This window comes from Chiloscyllium punctatum, chromosome 4 (genome assembly GCF_047496795.1).
Source record: "Chiloscyllium punctatum isolate Juve2018m chromosome 4, sChiPun1.3, whole genome shotgun sequence".
Lineage (NCBI taxonomy): Eukaryota > Metazoa > Chordata > Chondrichthyes > Orectolobiformes > Hemiscylliidae > Chiloscyllium > Chiloscyllium punctatum.
The window spans coordinates 76,228,012-76,248,931 of NC_092742.1; the positions used below are offsets into that span (position 1 = coordinate 76,228,012).

The window sequence follows — 20,920 nt, forward strand, 5'->3', positions numbered from 1 at the left end:
AACATCCTTGTCAATCTTTTCTGAACCCTTTCAGGTTTCACAACATCTTTCCAATAGGAAGTAGACCAGAATTGCATGCAATATTCCAAACAGTGGCCTAACCAATGTCCTGTACAGCCGCAACATGACCTCCCAACTCCTGTACTCAATACTCTGACCAATAAAGGAAAGCATACCAAACGCCTTCTTCACTATCCTATCTACCTGCGATTCCACTTTCAAGGAGCTATGAACCTGCACTCCAAGGTCTCTTTGTTCAGCAACACTCCCTAGGCCCTTACCATTAAGTGTATAAGTCCTGCTAAGATTTGCTTTCCCAAAATGCAGCACCTCGCATTTATTGGAATTAAACTGCCACTTCTCAGCCCATTGGCCCATCTGGTCCAGATTCTGTTGTAATCTGAGGTAGTCCTCTTCGCTGTCCACTCCACCTCCAATTTTGGTGTCATCTGCAAACTTACTAACTGTACCTCTTATGCTCGCATCCAAATCATTTATGTAAATGACAAAAAGTAGAGGACCCAGCACCGATCCTTGTGGCACTCCACTGGTCCCAGGCCTCCAGTCTGAAAAACAACCCTCCATCACCACCCTCTGTCTTCTACCTTTGAGCCAGTTCTGTTTCCAAATGGCTAGTTCTCCCAGTGTTCCATGAGATCTAACCTTGCTAATCAGTCTCCCATGGGGAACCTTGACGAATGCCTTACTGAAGTCCATATAGATTACATCTACCGCTCTGCCCTCATCAATCCTCTTTGTTACTTCTTCAAACAACTCAATCAAGTTTGTGAGACATGATTTCCCACGCACAAAGCCACGTTGACTATCCCAAATCAGTCCTTGCCTTTCCAAATACATGTACATTCTGTCCCTCAGGAGTCCCTCCAACAACTTGCCCACCACTGAGGTCAGGCTCACTGGTCTATAGTTCCCTGGCTTGTCTTTACTGCCCTTCTTAAACAGTGGCATCATATTTGCCAACCTCCAGTCTTCCGGCACCTCACCTGTGACCATCGATGATACAAATATCTCAGCAAGAGGCCCAGCAATCACTTCTCTAGCTTCCTAGAGTTTACAATACTCCTTTTCAAAAATACTTTGGGCTGGATTCTACCGGGAGTTGTATTCCCTGCATCCCCTCCTCCTCTCCGCCAAATGAAGGATCGGCTGACCTGTAACCTTATTACACTGGGGGCTTCCTTAATTGATTCCAGAGAAGGTATCCAACCACCAGATGGCAGCAAGTTCCACTTAGAGAGCAGCCCACCAACATGATTGGCCATCAATTCTTGAAGACCCAGACTTGGTAGGTTCGACAGTGATCATTGCTGGGACTGCGATGATACTGTGGCTTTAAGAGATGCATTTGTCTTTTGACAAGCTGTAGTACTGAGCTGTCTATTGAAAATCCATAAAGTAAACAGCCCGTGAATCTTGGGGTTGTTTGTAAAACTAGGAACAATAGTCGCAGACTGTGGGCAAGCTGCCACAGAACCAGGTCCTTTAGTTTTAGATTTTCAGTAGCAGCTGCTGGAGTCTTGAAGCTGGATGTGGAAGCAGTTTGTTCTCTCTCCATTATGGCTAAAAACTGAGGGTTCTCTTCCTGCTGCTTGAATTGTATGTGGGACAATTTGTTTTTGTGGATCTGCCTTGTGCCAACTTTATAACTTTGTTGTATTACTATATTGGAACAGTTACTGTTTAGTTATTAAATAATCTATTATTCTGTTTTCCAATAAAGTTAAGTTATTCCAATTTCTTCTTTTTGCTGTATTTTAACTATTGTTTATGAGTAAAGTGGGGTTTTGCTTCAAATCTGGTTGTTTGACCAATCGAGTTGCATTTGGAACTCAATGCCTAGCATTTGCCTTTACAATAATATATTTTGGAGAGGGGGTAGGGGAGCCTGGCCTGGTTCATAATAGGACCATAGGTAATTCTTGAGAAGAAGGGATCATAGATTGGAGACTTTGGAAGGGACCAGCTGGCAGACGCTGGAGGAAGGGGAGGGAGGCAACTGAGTTTGAGAGGGAAGGAGAGGATAAAGAGCTCTGCGATCTTGGTGGAGGCAGGAAATGCTTCCAATGGCCTCCCCCCCCCCCCCCCCGCCATAGCCACCATCTTTGCTCAGCAGCAGCCAGTGCAGAGAAAACTGCTGGGGCTACTTATCTGACAAGGCAAAAAAGTGAGGACTGCAGATGCTGGAGATTAGAGTAGAGAGTGTGGTGCTGGAAAAGCACAGCAGGTCTGGTAGCATCAGACGATTCTCCTGCTCCTTGGATGCTGTCTGACTTACTAATCTGACAAGCTCTGATGAGCAAAGCAGGAGAGGAGCTGGAATGAGAATCCAAAGAGGCCGTTACCTGACCTCCAAATTGCTTCAATAGACAAAAGTACCTTCCCACTCAAACTAATATAGAATACTGACCTGGGTGAGCATCGACAAATTAGGCCGTACCCTCTACCTGTGTTCACCTATCACTACCTCACCATTGTGCCCCTCTCCCTGCCCAAAACAGTCCCCACACCACCTGATCTGTAGCTCCCCTCACCCCCACTCCCAGTCCTGAAGATGGGTTACACCCGAAACGTTGACTTCTCCACCTCCTGATGCTGCCTGGCTTGCTGTGTTCTTCCAGCCTCCTACTTGTCTACTTTGGGTGAGCAAGGAGGCAGTGGGAAGGCCACGTGTTTTAATTTTACAAAGTGGAGGGGATCACAAAATCCAGCTCTCCCATCTTAGAATCAGGACTACAAGGCTGACCAAGCATTCAAGAGATCTTAATCACCGCTGGGAGTTTGCAACAATTGGCCAGATTTTCAGGCTTTCATTTGGTTTTCAAATAAACTGGAATGCTCAAAAAATATAAGGTATGCTTTGGAAGGATTCTGAAATTAACAACAAAATTGACCAAGGAATTGTTTGTTTCCGTAAAGTAATTTTAGTAGAAAATTGTTATTTATTTAAAACTCATTTTCAGTTATTTAAAATCAGGCCAGTCATACATCCTGAATTGACGCTGAATTACAATACATAATTTTTGTGATAACGTATTTTTCAATTGTACTAATCAAAGCTTACTATGTTACTACTATTGAATGTATCAAGGAATATCGATTAAAACTAAATTTGCACTTGAATCAGGAAAAGTGAAAGCTTTAGCTCATTCTTCCAATTTATTAATCATTTCTGGATTTTTATTAATCTTATGCTTAAACAATTAACCGTTATTAATTAACAATTAACAATATTATACGTTAGAAGTATCAAGGAACAGTGGAAATTGAAGAAAAAAAACATCAAAAAGCATATTGGAACCTATTGACAGAATGTGCTTTTATGGTGCCACCAACAGGAGTAATTAGTATTGCAGGTAGTTTACATTGTAAAATGATGGGGGGAAGCAAATCTAATAACAAACAGCAGGTTTTGCACAGATGCTCAATAGCTTGATGCCTTTGTTTCTAAATCTGCAAATAATATTGCACAAAACCATTCAGAAGTGAATTGGACATTCTTGTGCTTTTATCCTAAGGAGTTCAAGACACAAACGTACAGCAACATGTCTCTCTTATCAGCAATGATAAAGGAGTGTTAACTTGCTTTGTGACCTAATGTGCAGAGACAGCATATCAACATTCAAGTAACATAGACTTCTAGGCATTTACAGCACTGGAGGGCACTCAGTCCATTTTGTCCATGATCGTCAATAAAGATATGACTGCACTAATCCCATCTTCCTGCCATTGGCCCATAGCTCTGACGCATATGGCAACATGAGTGAGTATCTAAATGTTGCTTACATGTCAAGTTTTAGACTTAAGCATACTTTCAAGCATGGGTCCTAGATTCCCACCTCCTTCTGTGGTTAGCACTGCTGCCTCACAGCGCCAGGGACCTGGGTTCAATTCCACGCTCAGGCAACTGTCAGTGTGGAGTTTGCACATTCTTCCTGGTACTCCGGTTTCCTTGCATGGGTTAGATGGATTGGCATTGTTACCTTTCCAATTGTGTATAGGGATGTGCAGGCTAGGTGGGTTAGCCATGGGAAATTCAGGGTATTAGTGATAGGGTAGGGGGATATGTCTGGGTGGGATGCACTTCGGAGGGTTGGTGGGGATTCGATGGGCCAAAAGGCCTGCTTCCATACTGTAGAAATTCTATGATTAGAAAGGAAAACATTTTCCCTCAACTTTCCTCTTAGCTAACTGACCAAAATATTAAGATAAAATGTCTCTTTCAATCCACTGTATCAATGCCCCTCATAATCTTATACATTTCTATCAAGTCCTTTCTCAACCTTTGCTGATCCACGGAATACAATCCCAGCATATCTGATTTATCCTCATATGACAGCCTCTGCAGCCCAGGCAGCATCCTTGAAAGTCTCGTCTGCAACTTCTCCAGTGCAATCACATCTTTTGCTGAAGGTGATTTCCTTCTGGTCACATTTGCTGACATTTAAAGCACTGAAAAACTAAATGTTTAAAATTAAGGACCTAATTACCTGCGTGGCTATTGTACAAAATAAAAGAAAAAGTAACAGCTTAACCACAAGGTTAATCTGCTACATGATAATAGTTCATCAACTATACATTGAAAGCTTTTAGTCAATGAGCTTCATGTTTCTGATTACAAAAGTTCAACTCTCCTTCTACTTACTATATATCTTTTCAGATCCAACCCCTGGCTGCTTATTGCATTAAGGCTGTGAATGTGAGCAGGACACAAAAAAGGTGCATTCCAATGTATAAAATTCACATTTACAGATACGTCAAAATGATTCAAAATCATTCAAAATAAATAAGGGTTAAACATGGTAAAACAAATGCATCAGTGCATTTTCTACCTGTTTTCTTAAGGAACACGAACAGCTGATCAGTGATTGCATTGATTCCTACCTGCTTCTGTATACTTCAAACCCACTTTCTCTTCCTCATCTTTTGGTTTGGGAGGTGGCCAAATGGCCTGGAGCCGTCCAGGAGTTCGGTCTTCAAATTCTGATGGAGATATATCCTGTGATTAAAATAAAGAAGCAGAACATCAACAAAAACAGGAGTAATAACATGAATATCTAAAAATTGTTCTAATTTCAACCTTATTAATGACATTCTATTATGGCTTACGTCTAGAATAGTCGCTTTGTTGAATAACTATCTTCCACTTTGATCCCTTCCATTTTTATTGTAAAGACAACTTTAATTAATGCAATCAGTTTTTGATTATTGGATAAACAGAGATGGAGTCAGCTACTTTACAATTGTCATACTTCTGTTTTCCTGGTCTTTTTGGGTTCCTAACAGCTAGAGGAAAAATGTCAGAACAGGTTACTACAATGCCATGTGCAGTTAAGCACTCTTCCATTATTCTTTAGGTAGATATTCAGATGGTGAAATTTTAATTCTGATTTTTAAGTCTGGAATTCGGACAGACCCACAACAATGTAGCAGAGTCTTAAATGTACTTTGAAATGGCTGAGCGTGCCATTCAGTTAGATCATATTGCAATGAAATTGAAGACATGAAACTAGATGGACCGCCAAGATTTAACCAGGTGTCTGGAAACAGCAATAGCAAACTCATCCCTGTTGGGATCCTGTCAACCTCTCCCTTGCCAATGACTGGAGACTCTTCTTGAATTGGGAGAGTTGTCCCACAGTTTAGTTAAGGACCAATCCAACAAAGAATCATGAAATTACAGACAATCAGAATGACTATGCCTAAGACATTGTCGTCATGATTTCTCTATGCATGTCTGGTCACATTGATTGGCCAGACCCACCAGGAATAATGGCATAGTGGTACACATTCAAGAGGGAGTTGCTCTGGGAATCCTTAACATTGTCTCTGCAGCACATGAAGTCTTATGGCATCAGGTCAAACAAGGACAAGGAAAACTACTATCACTTACGAATTGTAATAAGACTTCCTTGCTCCTATATTCTCAGTCCTGGCAAATGAAGGTAAGAAGCCTACATGGCTTCTTCACCAGCCTGCTTCATCCACTGACACCTTCAGGATCTATAGACTTGGATAATATGGTCCCTTTGTCCCTCATTACACCATGAATAGCAGGTCCCAGGGAGTATACTCTTCCCTTATTGGACCTCCCAAAATATATCACTCACAGTTATCGGAATTAAATTCTATCTGCCATTGCTCTGCCCAATTTACCAGCTGATCAATATCAGACTGTAGCCTAAGACCATCCCACTCATTATCAACATCACCAATTTTCACGTTATCTGCAAACTTACTAAATTATACCTTCTACATTCAAATCCAAGTCATTAATGTAAGTAGCAAACAGTCAGGGTCCCAGTATGGAAGCCTGCGAAACACTGCTGGTTGCAGGCTTCTAGTTTCCATAATAACCCTTCATCACTTTTTGCCTCTTATTTGTTAACCAGTCTTGGATTCAGATTTCTAACTTGAACCTAAGTTGGCAAACTGGATCCAAAATTGGTTCATCAATCCTCATCAATATACCCGTCACTGATGCACCTGTCCACAAGACTATTGTTAGGAACAATCATCACGTAATCCTTGTGAATACAAAGTCCTGCCTTCACATTGAAGATCCCTTCAGTCTGTTGAGTGGCACTACCACTGTGTTGAATGGAACAGATTTTGAACAGAGCTAGCAAAGCTGACCATCCATGAGATGCCGTGAGCCATCAGCAGCACTGAAACTGGATTCAACCACAATGTGTAATCTCATAGTCTGGCATAGCCCCTACTCTACCATTACCATCCAGTCAGGGTACCAAAACTAGATCAATGAAGAGTGCTGGAGGGCAGGCCAGGAGCAACATCAGGTATTCCTAAGATTGAGATGGTACCCTGAAGCCATAACAAATGAGTACTTAAATCTGAAAGTGTTAGCAGCATATGGTAGGTAGAGCTCAGCAATGCCACAAGAAATGGGTCAGATCTAAGCTCTGCAGTCCCTTCACATCCATTCCTAAATGGTGAAGGACAGTTAAATAACTCACTGGAGGAGGTCTCTATATATATTCACACCCTTAATGATGAGGGAGCTTAGCACATCAGTGCAAAAGCCAAGGCTGAAGCATTTCCAACAAGCATCATCCAGAAGTACTGAGTGAATGTTCCATCTTGGCCTCTTATTAAATTCCCATTTAAGAATGCCAGTCTTCAACCAATTCAGTTCACTCGGTACCATGTCAAGAAATGGCTAAAGGTACTGGATACTGCAAACACAATGGGCCCTGACAACATTCCAGTAATAGTTCTGCATTCACAACCCTTTGAGCAAAGATATTAATCTCCAGCATAAATGGTCTACCCTCTATTCTGTAGCAGTGTCTCTGGTTCTAGACTCTCCAACCAAGGAAAATATCCTTATGTATCTAGTCTGCCCAGCCTTGTTAGGATTTTATATGTTGAATTAGATCTCCTCTGATCCTTCTAAACTCTAGAAAGTACAGGCCCAGTCAAACCAATCTCTCCACATAGGACATTGCTGCCATTCCTGAATGTCTTCCTCACCCTCTTTATTACATGTGTGTCCTTTCTTAAATAGGGAGACCAGAACTGTTCACAAAGCATACAAGACTGTGGACCAAGTGCTCCAAAATATTATTAAAATGATTTAATGAAATGAAAACAGAAATTGCTGGAGAAACTCTCAGGTCTGGAAGCATCAGTGGAGAGAAAGCAGAATTAACACTTTAGTTCCAGCGGCCCTTCTTCTGAACGTACAGGATGTACATCTCAACTCAAACGTTCTAACAATGATTGCCAATATATCATTTGCCTTCCTAGCTTGCTATATCTGCATGTCCATTTTCACTGACTGGTATGCAAGGACACGCCAATCCACTTGTACATTCATACTTGCCAACATATTAAAATAATTTAAATAACACTGTTTCTTTCTGCTTTTTACACAACTTCACATTTTGCCATGTTCTACAACATTGCCACACGTTTGCCCATTCACTTAACTGGTTTCAATCTCACTGAATCTCTTTGCATCCTCCTCACAAATCCACCAAGTATTTTGTCATCAGCAAACTTGGAAAGGTTGCATTTGATTGCCTCACCCATATATATTGTGAATAGTTGGGGCCCCAAGCACAGATCTCTGAGTACAACGAGTCACTGTCAAGTTATTGTCTGACACCATGGGAAAAAAAAAGACTTACTCATTCTTATTTTTGTTTTCCGCCCATCAATAAATCTCAATTCACGGAGGTGTATTACCCCGCCCCTCCATCACATGTGCTTTAACTTCGCCCAGTTATGAGAAACCTTATCAAAATCCTTCTGAAAATCTCAGATAAAATAATAAATTCAGGATCTAGTACTTTCAACACAATGAAAAATGTGAAGTCAAATTAAACATATGGACTCAAGAGCAATGTTAATCATGACATTTGACCTCAAAGAATGGACTATATAAAGTTGTTGCAGCTGTTTTCAGTTTAAGCCATGATTGAATGGTGAAGCAGACTCAATGGGCTGAATGGCTTAATTTCTGCTCCTCAATCTGGTGTTGTTATGGTCTTTATCATTTAGGACTGCCATTGATTTAGAGCAGAGAGATAAAGAGTGAGTTCTTGTGGAAATGAATTCACAAGGCATCTGCAGGAGTATATTTGCTTATCTCGTCATTGCAATTATTTTCTCATGCTTTGCATATAGAACCACTTAATACTTTAAGTGGGTGGGGAGGCAGATTAATCTGATTTTACAGTAAAGTTTCCTACACACCCTTATTTGTGATTTAAATTGACAAGCAGTTGTATGCCCCAAGAACAGCATGCAAAATATGGTCACACACAATTGTTTCAAGTTGATTTCTGTGCATTGAAACTGAGAATATAGAATAGTCGGTATGGGGCTTGTCTGCATGTATTATGGGAAGAGAAGGAATAAAGAAAATTGGTACGTTTATGGGTCTATGAGAACACTATCCTCCAGGTGCGACCTGAGTCCAAGGAATAATTCCTGCAAAGAAATCCTAAAGCTTGATTGGTCCTCAATGTGGCCCCATTTAAATTAGGCTGGCAGTGACATTCCAGTTTTGGAACTGCTCAGTCAGCAGGAGTAAGATGCAACAGATATGTTCATACAGAAAATTTCTGAAATGGAACCCACATGAATTCAGCTTCAGGACCAGCGAGTGCATGCTGAAATGCTTCCTCACACGGTGAAATTGGTTCTTTGCATCACTTTTATTCCTCAGCAAGTAGAATAATTGCAAATATATATCAACCCTATCTTGGTTTTGAGATCTGAGCTCAGCTGGAATGGTCTCCACCCTCACCAAAAAGAAAGTACATACAGCAGACACTCCCTGCTTGGATACAATAACATATAGTGTGCAGAATGAAGCCCTAGGACATTAACTAAACCTGTTCAGTTAAAAGGACACAGGCCTAGTAAAACCACAGCAGTGCTAAAAACTCTGGATTCAAGTCCAATCAGAACTTGATGGCTGTGGAAGGAATGCTTATAGTGTGACCAGATCAGTTATTTATCAGCCTATTCCAACACAGCTATGGTAGATGGTAAGAACAGGCAACAAGTTAGCAACCTGTTTCCTGAAAAATATGCAGTGAAAACAGATGTAGGCATTTGCTTTGTCTGCATCATCCCAGTCTTGGGAAAACCTCTACATTAGTTATGAAATGAATTGGTCAGGTATCCTCTCATTTTTGTTCTAACATTAGTTCTTACTGATGTTGTAGGATGTGGAGTCAAAGTTGGATAGTAGATACTGAGAAATAAGAAAGGGATGATCACCTTATTGGGATTGGGCCGGGTGCTGACTAGATTGGGTTGGGATATTTGGTCGGCATGGACAGGTTGGACCGAAGGGTCTGTTTCCATGCTGTACTTCTCTATGACTCTATCAGGAAAGATGGAAGGAGGACAGAAATTCAATCATGAAGTATAACAGCATGGTTATGGTTGGAAAGAAACCAATTTTAAGTGCAGAATTGATCACAGAATCATAGAACCTCTGGACTGCAGTAAGAAGCCATTCGGCCCATTGAGTCTGCACCAACACTCCAAATACCATTAATCTAGCCCCAACCCTATTCCTATAACCTTGTTGTTACCATAGCTAATCCAGCTAGCATACACATGCCTGAACACGATGGAAAGTTTAGCTTGGCCAATCCACCTAACCTTCACACTTTTGGAATTGCAAGTGAGGATAGGCATTTCTATCACGGAACCAGGTTTTATAAAAGGCAAATGTAATAACATCTGCAAATTCCACAGGATGTAAAAGGAGTTTGCCTGTACCAGCACTTAAGGTATGGGACATGTGAAAATTAAAACAATTGTTTTTTGGATCATTGGAAGCTCTTCTGGGGTAGACATGACCTGTACAAGAAGGACAGATTGTACCTAAATTGAAAGGGGACTAACATACTGGCAGGGAGATTTTTTATAGCTGCTCAGGAGGATTTAAACTAGTAAGGTGGGGCTGGGGCTGGGAGAAAGAGGTGAGACCCAGGGAGATAGTGAGGAAAGAGATCAATCGGAGATTGGTACACTTGAAAACAAAGGCGAGTCAAACAGTCAGGACAGGCAGGGACAAAGCAGAGAACAAGGTAGGACACTGATAAACTAAACTATATTTATTTCAATGCAAGAGGCCTGACAGGGAAGGCAGATGAACTCAGGGCATAGTTAAGAACATGGGACTGGGATATCATAGCAACTACAGAAACATGGCTCAAGGATGGACAGGACTGGCAGCTTAATATTCCAGGATACAAATGCTACAGGAAGGATAGAAAGGGAGGTAAGAGAGGAGAGGGAGTGGCATTTTTGATAAGGGATAGCAATACAGCTGTACTGAGGGAGGATATTCCTGGAAATACATCCAAGGAAGTTATTTGGGTGGAACTGAGAAATAAGAAAGGGATGATCACCTTATTGGGATTGTATTATAGACCCCCTAATAATCTGAGGGAAATTGAGAAACAAATTTGTAAGGAAATCTCAGTTATCTGTAAGAATAGTAGGGTGGTTACAGTTGGGGATTTTAACTTTCCAAACATCGACTGGGAGTGCCACAGTGTTAAGTGTGTTCAAGAAAATCTTCTGATTCAGTATGTGGATGTACCTGCTAGAGAAGGTGCAAAACTTGACCTACTCTTGGGAAATAAGGCAGGGCAGGTGACTGAGGTGTCAATGGGGGAGCACTTTGGGACCAGCGACCATAATTCTATTTGTTTTAAAATAGTGATGGAAAAAAGGATAGACCAAATCTAAAAGTTGAAGTTCTAAACTGAAGAAAAGCCAATTTTGATGGTATTAGGCAAGAACCTTCAAAAGCTGATTGGGGGCAGATGTTCACAGATAAAGAGACGGCTGGAAAATGGGAAGCCTTCAGAAATGAGATAACGAGAGTCCAGAGAAAGTATATTCCTGTCAGGGTGAAAGGGAAGGCTGGTAGGTATAGGGAATGCTGGATGACTAAAGAAATTGAGGGTTTGCTTAAGAAAAAGAAGGAAGCATATGTCAGGTAGAGACAGGATAGATCAAGTGAATCCTTAGAGTGTAGAGGCAGTAGGAGTATACTTAAGAGGGAAATCAGGAGAGCAAAAAGAATTAAGGAGAATCCAAAGGGTTTTTCACAAATCTGTTAAGGACAAAACAGTAAGTAGGGAAAGAATAGGGCTCCTCAAAGATCAACAAGGCGGCCTTTGTGTGGAGTCACAGAAGATGGGGGAGACACAAAACGAGTATTTTGCATCAGTCTTTACTGTGGAAAAACACATGGAAGATATCGAATGTAGGGAAATAGATAGTGACATCTTGAAAAATGTCCATATCACAGAGGAGGAAGTGCTGGATGTCTTGAAACGCATAAAAGGTGGATAAATCCCCAGGACCTGATCATGTGTACCCTAGAACTCTGTGGGAAGCTAAATAAGTGATTGCTGGGCCTCTTGCTGAGATATTTGTATCCTTGATAGTCACAGGAAAGGTGCCAGAAGACTGGAAGTTGGCCAACATGGTGCCACTGTTTAAGAAAGGTGGTAAGGACAGGCCAGGAACTACAGACCAGTGATCCTGACGTCTGAGTTGGGCAAGCTGTTGGAGGGAATCCTGAGGGGAAGCATGTACATTTATTTGGAAAGGCAAGGACTGATTAGGGATAGTCGACATGGATTTGTACATGGGAAATAACGTCTCAGAAACTTGATTGAGTTTTTTTAAGTAACAGAGAGGATTGATGAGGGCAGAGTGGTAGATGTGATCTATATGGACTTCAGTAAGGTGTTTGACAAGGTTCCCTATGGGAGACTGATTAGTAAGGTTAGATCGCATGGAATACAGCGAGAACTAGCCATTTGGATACAGAACTGGCTCAAAGGTAGAAGACAGAGGGTGGTGGTGGAGGGATGTTTTTCAGACTGGAGGCCTGTGACTAGTGGAGTGCCACAAAGATCGCTCCTAGGTCCACTATATTTCATCATTTATATAAATGATTTCCCTTGAGCATAAGAGGTATAATTAGTAAGTTTGCAGGTGACACCAAAATTGGAGGTGTAGTTGACAGCGAAGAAGGTTACCTCAGATTACAACGGGATCTTGACCAGATGGATCAATGGGCTGTGAAGTGGCAGATGGAGTTTAATTTAGATAAATGTGGTGCTGCATTTTGGGAAAGCAAATCTTCACAGGACTTATACACTTAATGGTAAGGTCCTAGGGAGTGTTGCCGAAAAAAAGAGACCTTGGAGTGCAGGTTCATAGCTCCTTGAAAGTGGAGTCACAGGTAGATAGGATAGTGAAAAAGATGTTTGGTATGCTTTCTTTTATTGGCCAAAGTATTGAATATAGGAGTTGGGAGGTCATGTTGTGGTTGTACAGAACATTGGTTAGGTCATTGTTAGAATATTGCATGCAATTCTGGTCTCCTTCCTATTGGAAGGATGTTGTGAAACCTGAAAGAGTTCAGAAAAGATTTACAAGGATGTTGCCAGGATTGGAGGATTTGAGCTATAGGGAGAGGCTGAACAGGCTGGGGCTGTTTTTCCTCGAGCGTTGGAGGCTGAGGGGTGACCCCATAGAGGTTTATAAAATCATGAGGAGCATGGATTGGATAAATAGACAACGTCTTTTCCCTGGGGTGGGGAAGTCCAGAACTAGAGAGCATAGGTTGAGGGTGAGAGGGGAAAGATATAAAAGAGACCTAAGGGAAAACCTTTTCATGCAGAGTGTGGTACGTGTATGGAATGAGCTGCCAGATGAAGTACAATTGCAAAGTTTAAAAGAAATCTGGATAGGTATATGAATAGGAAGGGTTTGGAGGGATATGGGTTGGGTGCTGGCAGGTGGGACTAGATTAGGTTGGGTTATCTTGTTGGCATGGACGAGTTGGACCGAAAGGTTTGTTTCCGTGCTGTACATCTCTATGACTCTATGTTCCCACCCACCTCCATATTCAATATTACATCTAGAGAAGTAACATCAGCAAATGTTCTCTTTCTTTCTTCTCGATTATCCTTGTTTACCAGCCTCCAAACCCCAGCTGGCAGTTCTTTCCTGCTGCACCTCCTTCATCTCTGATCTGAAATAATCTGTTTCTCTCCTGATACACTCTCTACCAACAGTTCCTGTTAATTCTCCATTAAGTCTTCATTCAAAGATTACATTTTGTGCTACAGAGAAGAGGTCCTGAATTCCAGAAAGATTGGGATACAGTAGTGCAACCATGAGTCAGCAGCCAGCATACAAAAGTACAAGCATCAGCAGATTCAGTGCATCGGATATGCAGCCATATCTCAGAGGCTAGTCAGCTAATTAGCTAATGCAACTTCAATGCCTGGATTAGCGACTGATTTTACAATGACAGCTGTGCAATGTTTCAGATCGAAAAAGACAGAAAATGTAACATCCAATTCAAACCATGTCACATAGTAAAAAAGCAAATATTCAACTTAAGAATTTGTTATTTTGCTAACTTCAAACTGATGTCAATGAACCAATACTCAGATAATGATGACTTAAAAAAATACTGGAAGCAGTATTTAAATAGAAAATGACTGACCACTCTCACCTCAATCATGATCTAAGTTAAGAACTGCTTCCTTGTGTGTGTGTGTGTGTGTGTGTGTGTGTGTGTGTGTGTGTATCTCTCAAGGGGGTGAAGGGATGGGACACTTATTGGTGACCTCCTTTTGACATCAGGTGCCCCAGCCCCCTCTCTGATATCTGAGCCCCCAAGTGCTTCCTCCCTGGCTGCCTGACAAATTATAACCCCTACTACCATCTCCCCACTCCTTCAAGCATTCACTTCCTAAACCAGCCTCGGACCAACTTGGTCTAGTGTGGGTTCCTCAGATTTGGATACTGCTCATGGTCTCAACAGTAGCCATTGTTGCCAGCGGGGCTACAAAGCTGCCAACCAATATGGGGAGCAAGTCTCACCTCCAGCCTTGTTCCCGAATGAATTATCTGGTCAAGGGGTGGTGAACACCTTCAGTTGGAAAATTTCTGTTCCCATCTTTCCAAAAGCCAAATATTCATACATTTACGACCCATAGCAATTAAGGTACAACAACAAATCATACAACCAATACTACAGAAGCTCTGCATTTTTATTTTACAATATTTTTTCCAGAGAATACTAATTAATAAAACAAACTGTTGAATTTGCTCTGCACTCACAACTGAGATTAAATTACACTCCAGAAATTTTAGAACAAGAAAACAACCTAGGCTGAAACTCTACTGAGGTAATGTTACACGGTCAGGGGTGCAGTCTTTCAGATGAAACATAAAAGTTGAGACCTACTCTCCAGATGCATGTACAAGATACCACCATATTGAACAGCAGGGGTGGTCCCTGCATATTTATCCCTCAGACCAACACTGCCATCAACAGATCATTAGGTCATTATCATAATATTGTTTTTGGGACTTACAGCAAGCCAGGCTGGCTGCTTTATTTCCAATGTTTTAACAGTGACATCAGTTTGAAACTATTTTACTGGCTGCAATGAGTAGCACATCCAGATCTCATGAAAAGTGTTTTCTATAATATGGATGTTTTTCTTTCAAAGAAAACACAAACATTTAAAATTATTCAGTAATTGATTGTAACCCAGTCTGAAACATTTGCTAATACATTATATCTTTATAAATATTTTTCTACATACGGATTTTAATTCTGTAGATCCCAATTGGTGTTTCTGCTCAAATGGTTGCTTTGCGAAAGGCCTTTCAAAAATTGCCCTGAGTGACTCCTTCTCTTGCTTTTTCCTCCTTTTCAAATTTTCCAGTTCTGCTGAATTAGTTGCATCCCTCTTGTTAGGTTTTGCCATAAAGAATGATCTGAAACTCTCCAAAGCAGTCTCAGAAGTAGCAGACTGAGAAGCTACCACTGGTGCCTGCTCTGGTGGCGATGTTTCATTAGTGGTGATGGCGTGCTGAGATTGTTGGCCAGAAGTATCCACTTTATCTTTTGGGACATCAAAGATTAGCTGACTGAGTTGATCCAAAAAACCAGAATTTGTTTTCAGCTCTGGTGGTTTCCTGTCATCTTTCCTCTTTGGAAAAGATTCTGTTAAGAGTTTGGCTGCAGATTTTTGACCTGGTGTAGTCAACTTTAACATTGCTAAATCCACATCCTTCTGTTTGATCTCCGCAATAGTATCCTTGTCCTCACCTATAGCACCTTTCTTTAGTAACCGTAATCCACTAAACAGGGGAGGCATTTGAAATGTCCGTTCTGTTTGTGATGGTAGAATTTCTTGCTTGGGAACATTGTTAGAGTCAGCAGTTGATGTTGATGATATTAGATCTTTGCTTGACTCCTCCAATGAATTTTGCTCTGTTTCATTGTTTCCATCGTTAGAGGTTTCAGTAAGATCTTTACTGAGTACTACTTGTGACATTAAATCCTCTTGTGACAATTTGAGTTCAGAAAGTGCCTTTGCCTCATCAGCTACAACAATGTTTTCTTGTTGCTGAATTGACGTAAGCTCATTATCCTTTGGCAGGTTTTGTTCCAAAATGTGCTTTGAATTTTCATCAACTGACAATGGAACCTCAGTCTCATGGATTTGTTGTTCTTCTGATCCAGCTTCTTCCTCTGACTCAGCGTCACTTGTTGTTTGAACAAGAATGACACGTACTGTACCTTCATCTTGGTCCATGCCTGACAGATTTGAGAGAGCGCGGGATTCCAAAGAACTTTCAGGGGCACAGGATTCTTCATTTCCCTTTTCAGTGCTTTCAATCAGAATGTTGAGATCTGTTGATTGGTCCTCAACTACTCTCTCATCAGCTTGCTTTGCTGCCTCTTTCACTTCATCAATAACTTTGTCAGAGACAACTGCAATATCCTTCTCCATATTTCCATCAGATTCATTGGAATCTAAAGATCGAAAGAAAGTCAACCATGCACCTCCTTGGTCATTGTTTTGCTGTGTTGTTTCCGAGACAGATTTAATCCCGCTCCGTCGACCCAGGAATGGCATTTTCATTGAAAAAGAAGAAAATAACGATGCAGAACGCTCTGCGGCTGGTGTTGCTGAATCCTCTGTAGGTCCCACTTCAGCACCATTTCCACTGTTTACATTCTCCGTCATTCTGCTGCTACGTATTGATGGTTACTCCCCTCTCCGAAAGTATTTGCCTGGTTAATGAGTTTAGGACATCTTGTCTATCAACTGCTGACAGATTATCAGTTTTATAATTTGTACAATTGCCAAATCAATGTCTGAAATGAAATTTGATCCTTCTCAATCTGCTCTTAGACCATTGTGTCCTCAGAACCAAAACAAAATCTGTATGCACTTATTGCAAGCAGTGTCTTTAAACATATGCAAACTATTTTCCACACTATAGACCTCTGAAGCTATATTATGTTCCTAACTAAAACAACAAAACTAAAACTTACTTCATCTTAAATCTACTTCAAATTTCTCTTAATATGAAGGCAACTTAATCCAGTTTTTGTGATACAACATTTAAAGATAAACTTGCTCCTCTCAAAATCAACAGAAAAACTATTCAGCGTAATAACTACGAGAAGGCCTGAATTTGTAAAGTCAACTCAAAACTGACAGAATCCAAGTCAGCGAATGCTCGAGCGCAATGCCAAACCAGGGATAAACTTCAGAAAACATCTTTCCTGTGCTTTCCCCAGTCTTCTGACTTTCTTTACAGACATTCCGGAACCAGAAATCTCGGGAGGCTACGACTGGACAGGCTTCTATAAGTATCCCAAGCAGCCATCAGTTTTCCGGCATCGTAAAGGTGTTGTTCAACAGGCCTGAAAAGACAAGATGACTCTTCACTCGGGGGAATGCAGTTGGAAAGTTCTCGAGGGAGAATGAGAGAGTGCAAGTAACTCTCCACCTCCCCGGCAGTTCCAGCCTTCAGCTGTAACGCAGGTTTCCGGCTTTACTGTGAGGCAAGAAAGCCCTCAGCACTGGTCTCATGTTTCTCCTCTGACTCTCAGCTACTTCCGCAGTCCAGGCAGGTACTTATCAAAACACCCCACCCAACATGAACTATGTTAGGAGTGAGTTCACAGACAGTGCGCGTAACTGAGCAACTGTGGTGTCAGCAATGTCATCCGTATGCCACGCACTGCAGTTTAAAGGAGAAAGCATAGCAATTCAGTTTCCTCATTCAAATACGAAATCATATTGTTTCAGCTGGAACTTGGTGAGCAGTTTTTTTTGCTATAAATAGAATGATCGTCTTACCTAAGAAATCAGAATAAATCATAGTTCAAGTGTAACTAGACGTTCTGGCTTAAAAGTAAATGGGCAGAAGATAAGAATGAGTGAGCATTGACCCTAGAAACAAAAAACAGACAATGAAGATCAATGGATAAGTAAACGAGCAGTGAACAAATGATCAACGGTGCAATTTTTTTCCACACTGAGTAAGAGTGGGATGGTTCATGTTTGAAGTATGGGCAGCTCCTGACTTTGTAAATACTTACTGAGTTTGGATGAAAAAAATCAACATCTATTAAGTTTTAAGTTCATGGCTTATACTACAACATTTTAAAAATCCCCTAAATTTAAAAACACATGGTTTTGGGCAAAGTTGTGCACAGAATTTGTTTCAATAAATGCTTTCTGCTCAAAATGCTCTCGGCTGGTTCAAGTTTATTGCCTGATATTTAGTCTTAATGTGATGACAATGTAACCTTTGATTACCCAGTATGCTTCTTATCCCAATTTTGGATCACATATTAAACTTTCCACCTGTATCAGAGCTTTTTTTCTTCTAAACTGACAAAAATGCAATGGAGAGCTAGAGCCTCATTGTTTATTGACAATAATGATAGGGTGACCAGACGGCTCTATTTTTCTGGTACAGTTGCAGATTTTCATTAAATGTCCTGGTGTCCTCACATCGTTCAACTGACCGGTCTTTCAATTTTCTCTTACTAGGACCATCTTTAAATGATTGGCAATGAGAACAATGCAGCAGTAAAATGGTAACTGGAGGTAAATGGTAAACAAAGATACAGCAGTCAGCCTATTCACTATCCTAGTTTTATGTTGACATTGTCTCTTGGTCACTTGACAATTGAAGACGTGCAGTAGGTAGTGTAGCTCTATATTGAAAAAACACTCAATAAAAGCTCCAGGAGGGACTAAACTGGATTGAAGTATAATCACATAATCTCTCAGATTTCATGAATCTGGGTCTGATCAATGTGGCCTGGATTTGACAAAATCTAGTCATCTTATCCAACCTAACCCAAATAGAAGTTGGCACCCTTAGACTAGACTGGTGTGTCCTGGTGTTGTCAATCTCCATGAATGGAGGAGGAGGACATCGCACTTGTGCACCCACCCCATCCAGTGTGAGCTCCAGGATCCTGACTGAAAAGTGGTAGATTTATCCCTGTCTGCCATGTCTGGGGCAATGTTTGGGAACAGTGCAGGGCAGTTCTAGACCAACAGTGCTTGCCCAGGTGTACAGCAGTGTTTTATACAGCAGATGGCACCTGCGTCAGTTCCAGAGTATCCCAGTGATTGGTAAGTTGTTCTGTCAATGGCACAATGACAAGATCAGGTGGAATTGGATGTGGTACACACTGCGAGGTCTCAAACAGCGATTAATGCAATACGTTTGGTAAGATTTAGCGATTAGACTTGCTCAACCTCTTGGTGAAAATCCCTCCAATATACAGGACACTATTTGCACTTAGCCTAAGAAAATGTACAGTTCAACTCCACATCTCAAACACTGTGTGCAATTTTGATCGCCTTATCCCTGGAAGAATCTCAATATGTCATAGATGGTTCACAAGGATTTATCAGATTGATGCCTAGAATGAGTAGCTTGCTTTGTGAGGATAAGATAGAGAGGCTAGAACCATTTTGACTGGAGTTGACAAGCATGAGAGGTGATTTTATTGAAGTATCTAAGCTCCTGAATGGTTTTGACAAAGTGGACAGTGGTTTGCTCTTATGGGTATGTCCAGAATTTACGGATACAGTTTTAAAATTAGGGGTTATCCATTTAGGATAGAAATAAAGAGACGTTCTTTCTCTCTGAAGATTGAGACACTTTGGAACTGTCTGCCTCAAATGTCAGTGGAAACAGGGTCAATGAATATTTTTAAGGCAGAGGTGAATAGATTGGTGAAAGGTAGAGGAAAATCAACAGTTAATGAGGGGAGCTGGGAATGTGGAGTTCAAAACAAAAACAGACCAGCCATGATACTGGAAGGGCCTCAAGGGACTGAATGACTTATTTCTTCCTTATTTCATGTGTTAGTACGTCTAAACATCCCATGAGGGGGCATTAAATGCTGCCTGTATTTCCTCTACTTCAATAGTTCCACCTATTGGAATTCCAAGAATTCCCATCATTGATACAGAATCTCCAATAAGCACTTAGTCATTCTCCTCTCTTTTCGATCAGAGAATTCCCTTCCACTTTGCGTTGACAGAGCCCTTGACTCTGTCTACCTGATTTCTTAGCGTTTTCCTTTTCTTGCCCAGAACCACAATGATCCACCCTTGTCCTTCCACTCTGATTACCTGCTACTGGTGCCCATGATAAGCTGTGTTATGGGTCACACCTTCTTTGGGCATCAACTCTTGCAGTGGGACACAAACACAGATCTTCTCAGACAGTAACAATATCTATTCTGCCACAAGATCAGTGAAATACACCTTCCTGATCTACTGAGGCAATCCACTTTAACACTGTTAACTGAGCAATTCTTGTTTTGGCAATCAGCAAGCTTTCCTGCAGCTGAACAGTGAACATTGCTGCTGCCACTAACAGAGCTTTGTGGACAAAGGAGGTTTCAAATCCTTTGAAGTCTGCAAAAAGATAGTCACCTTTGATGCTGATAGTGACATCTCTGACAATTTTGTGCATTTAGGGAAGATCGTGGCCTACTGGTTTTATCATTGGATTGTTAATCTAGAAACTCAGCTAATGTTCTGGGGATCCGGGTTCAAATCCTGCCATAGCACATGGTGGAATTTGAATTCAGTGAAGAATCTGGAATTAAGGGTCTAATCATGACCATGAAACCATTATCGATTGTTGGGGGAAAACCCATCTGGTTCACTATTGTGCTTCAGGAAAGGAAATCTGCACCCTTACCTGTTCTGGTCTACAACTGCTTCCAGATTGGTGGACTCGTAACTGCCCTCTGGGCAATTAGGGATGGGCAATGAATGCTGGCCTAGCCAGTGCCACCCTCATCCCATGAATGAATAAAGTTTTTTTTAAAAAACCCTTTGCGATAGTCTGAATGTGTTTTGTATGCTGTTCACCTTTTTACACCATAAAATTGACATTTATAATCTTAAACATGAGCCATGTACTTGTAACTCTCAAACAAAGTCACACAGCCAACCTTCCATTTGCAATACACAGAATGCAGTGAAAAATATCAAAAAGAAATTTACATCACCATAAA

General features: G+C 41.1%; 1 protein-coding gene across 4 annotated transcripts in view; it reads right to left on the reverse strand.

Moving 5' to 3' along the window:
* fmn1 (formin 1) overlaps positions 1–20,920 on the reverse strand; it is a 373,616-nt gene that overhangs the window by 309,236 nt on the left and 43,460 nt on the right. For 3 of the 4 annotated variants that reach the window (XM_072569057.1, XM_072569058.1, XM_072569056.1), the window contains exon 4: positions 4,903–5,017. In XM_072569057.1, coding sequence (XP_072425158.1) covers positions 4,903–5,017 — 115 coding nt within the window. Of the gene's footprint in view, positions 1–4,902; positions 5,018–15,161; positions 17,527–20,920 lie in introns of those variants that run through there. The other variant, XM_072569060.1, reaches the window with a different exon arrangement.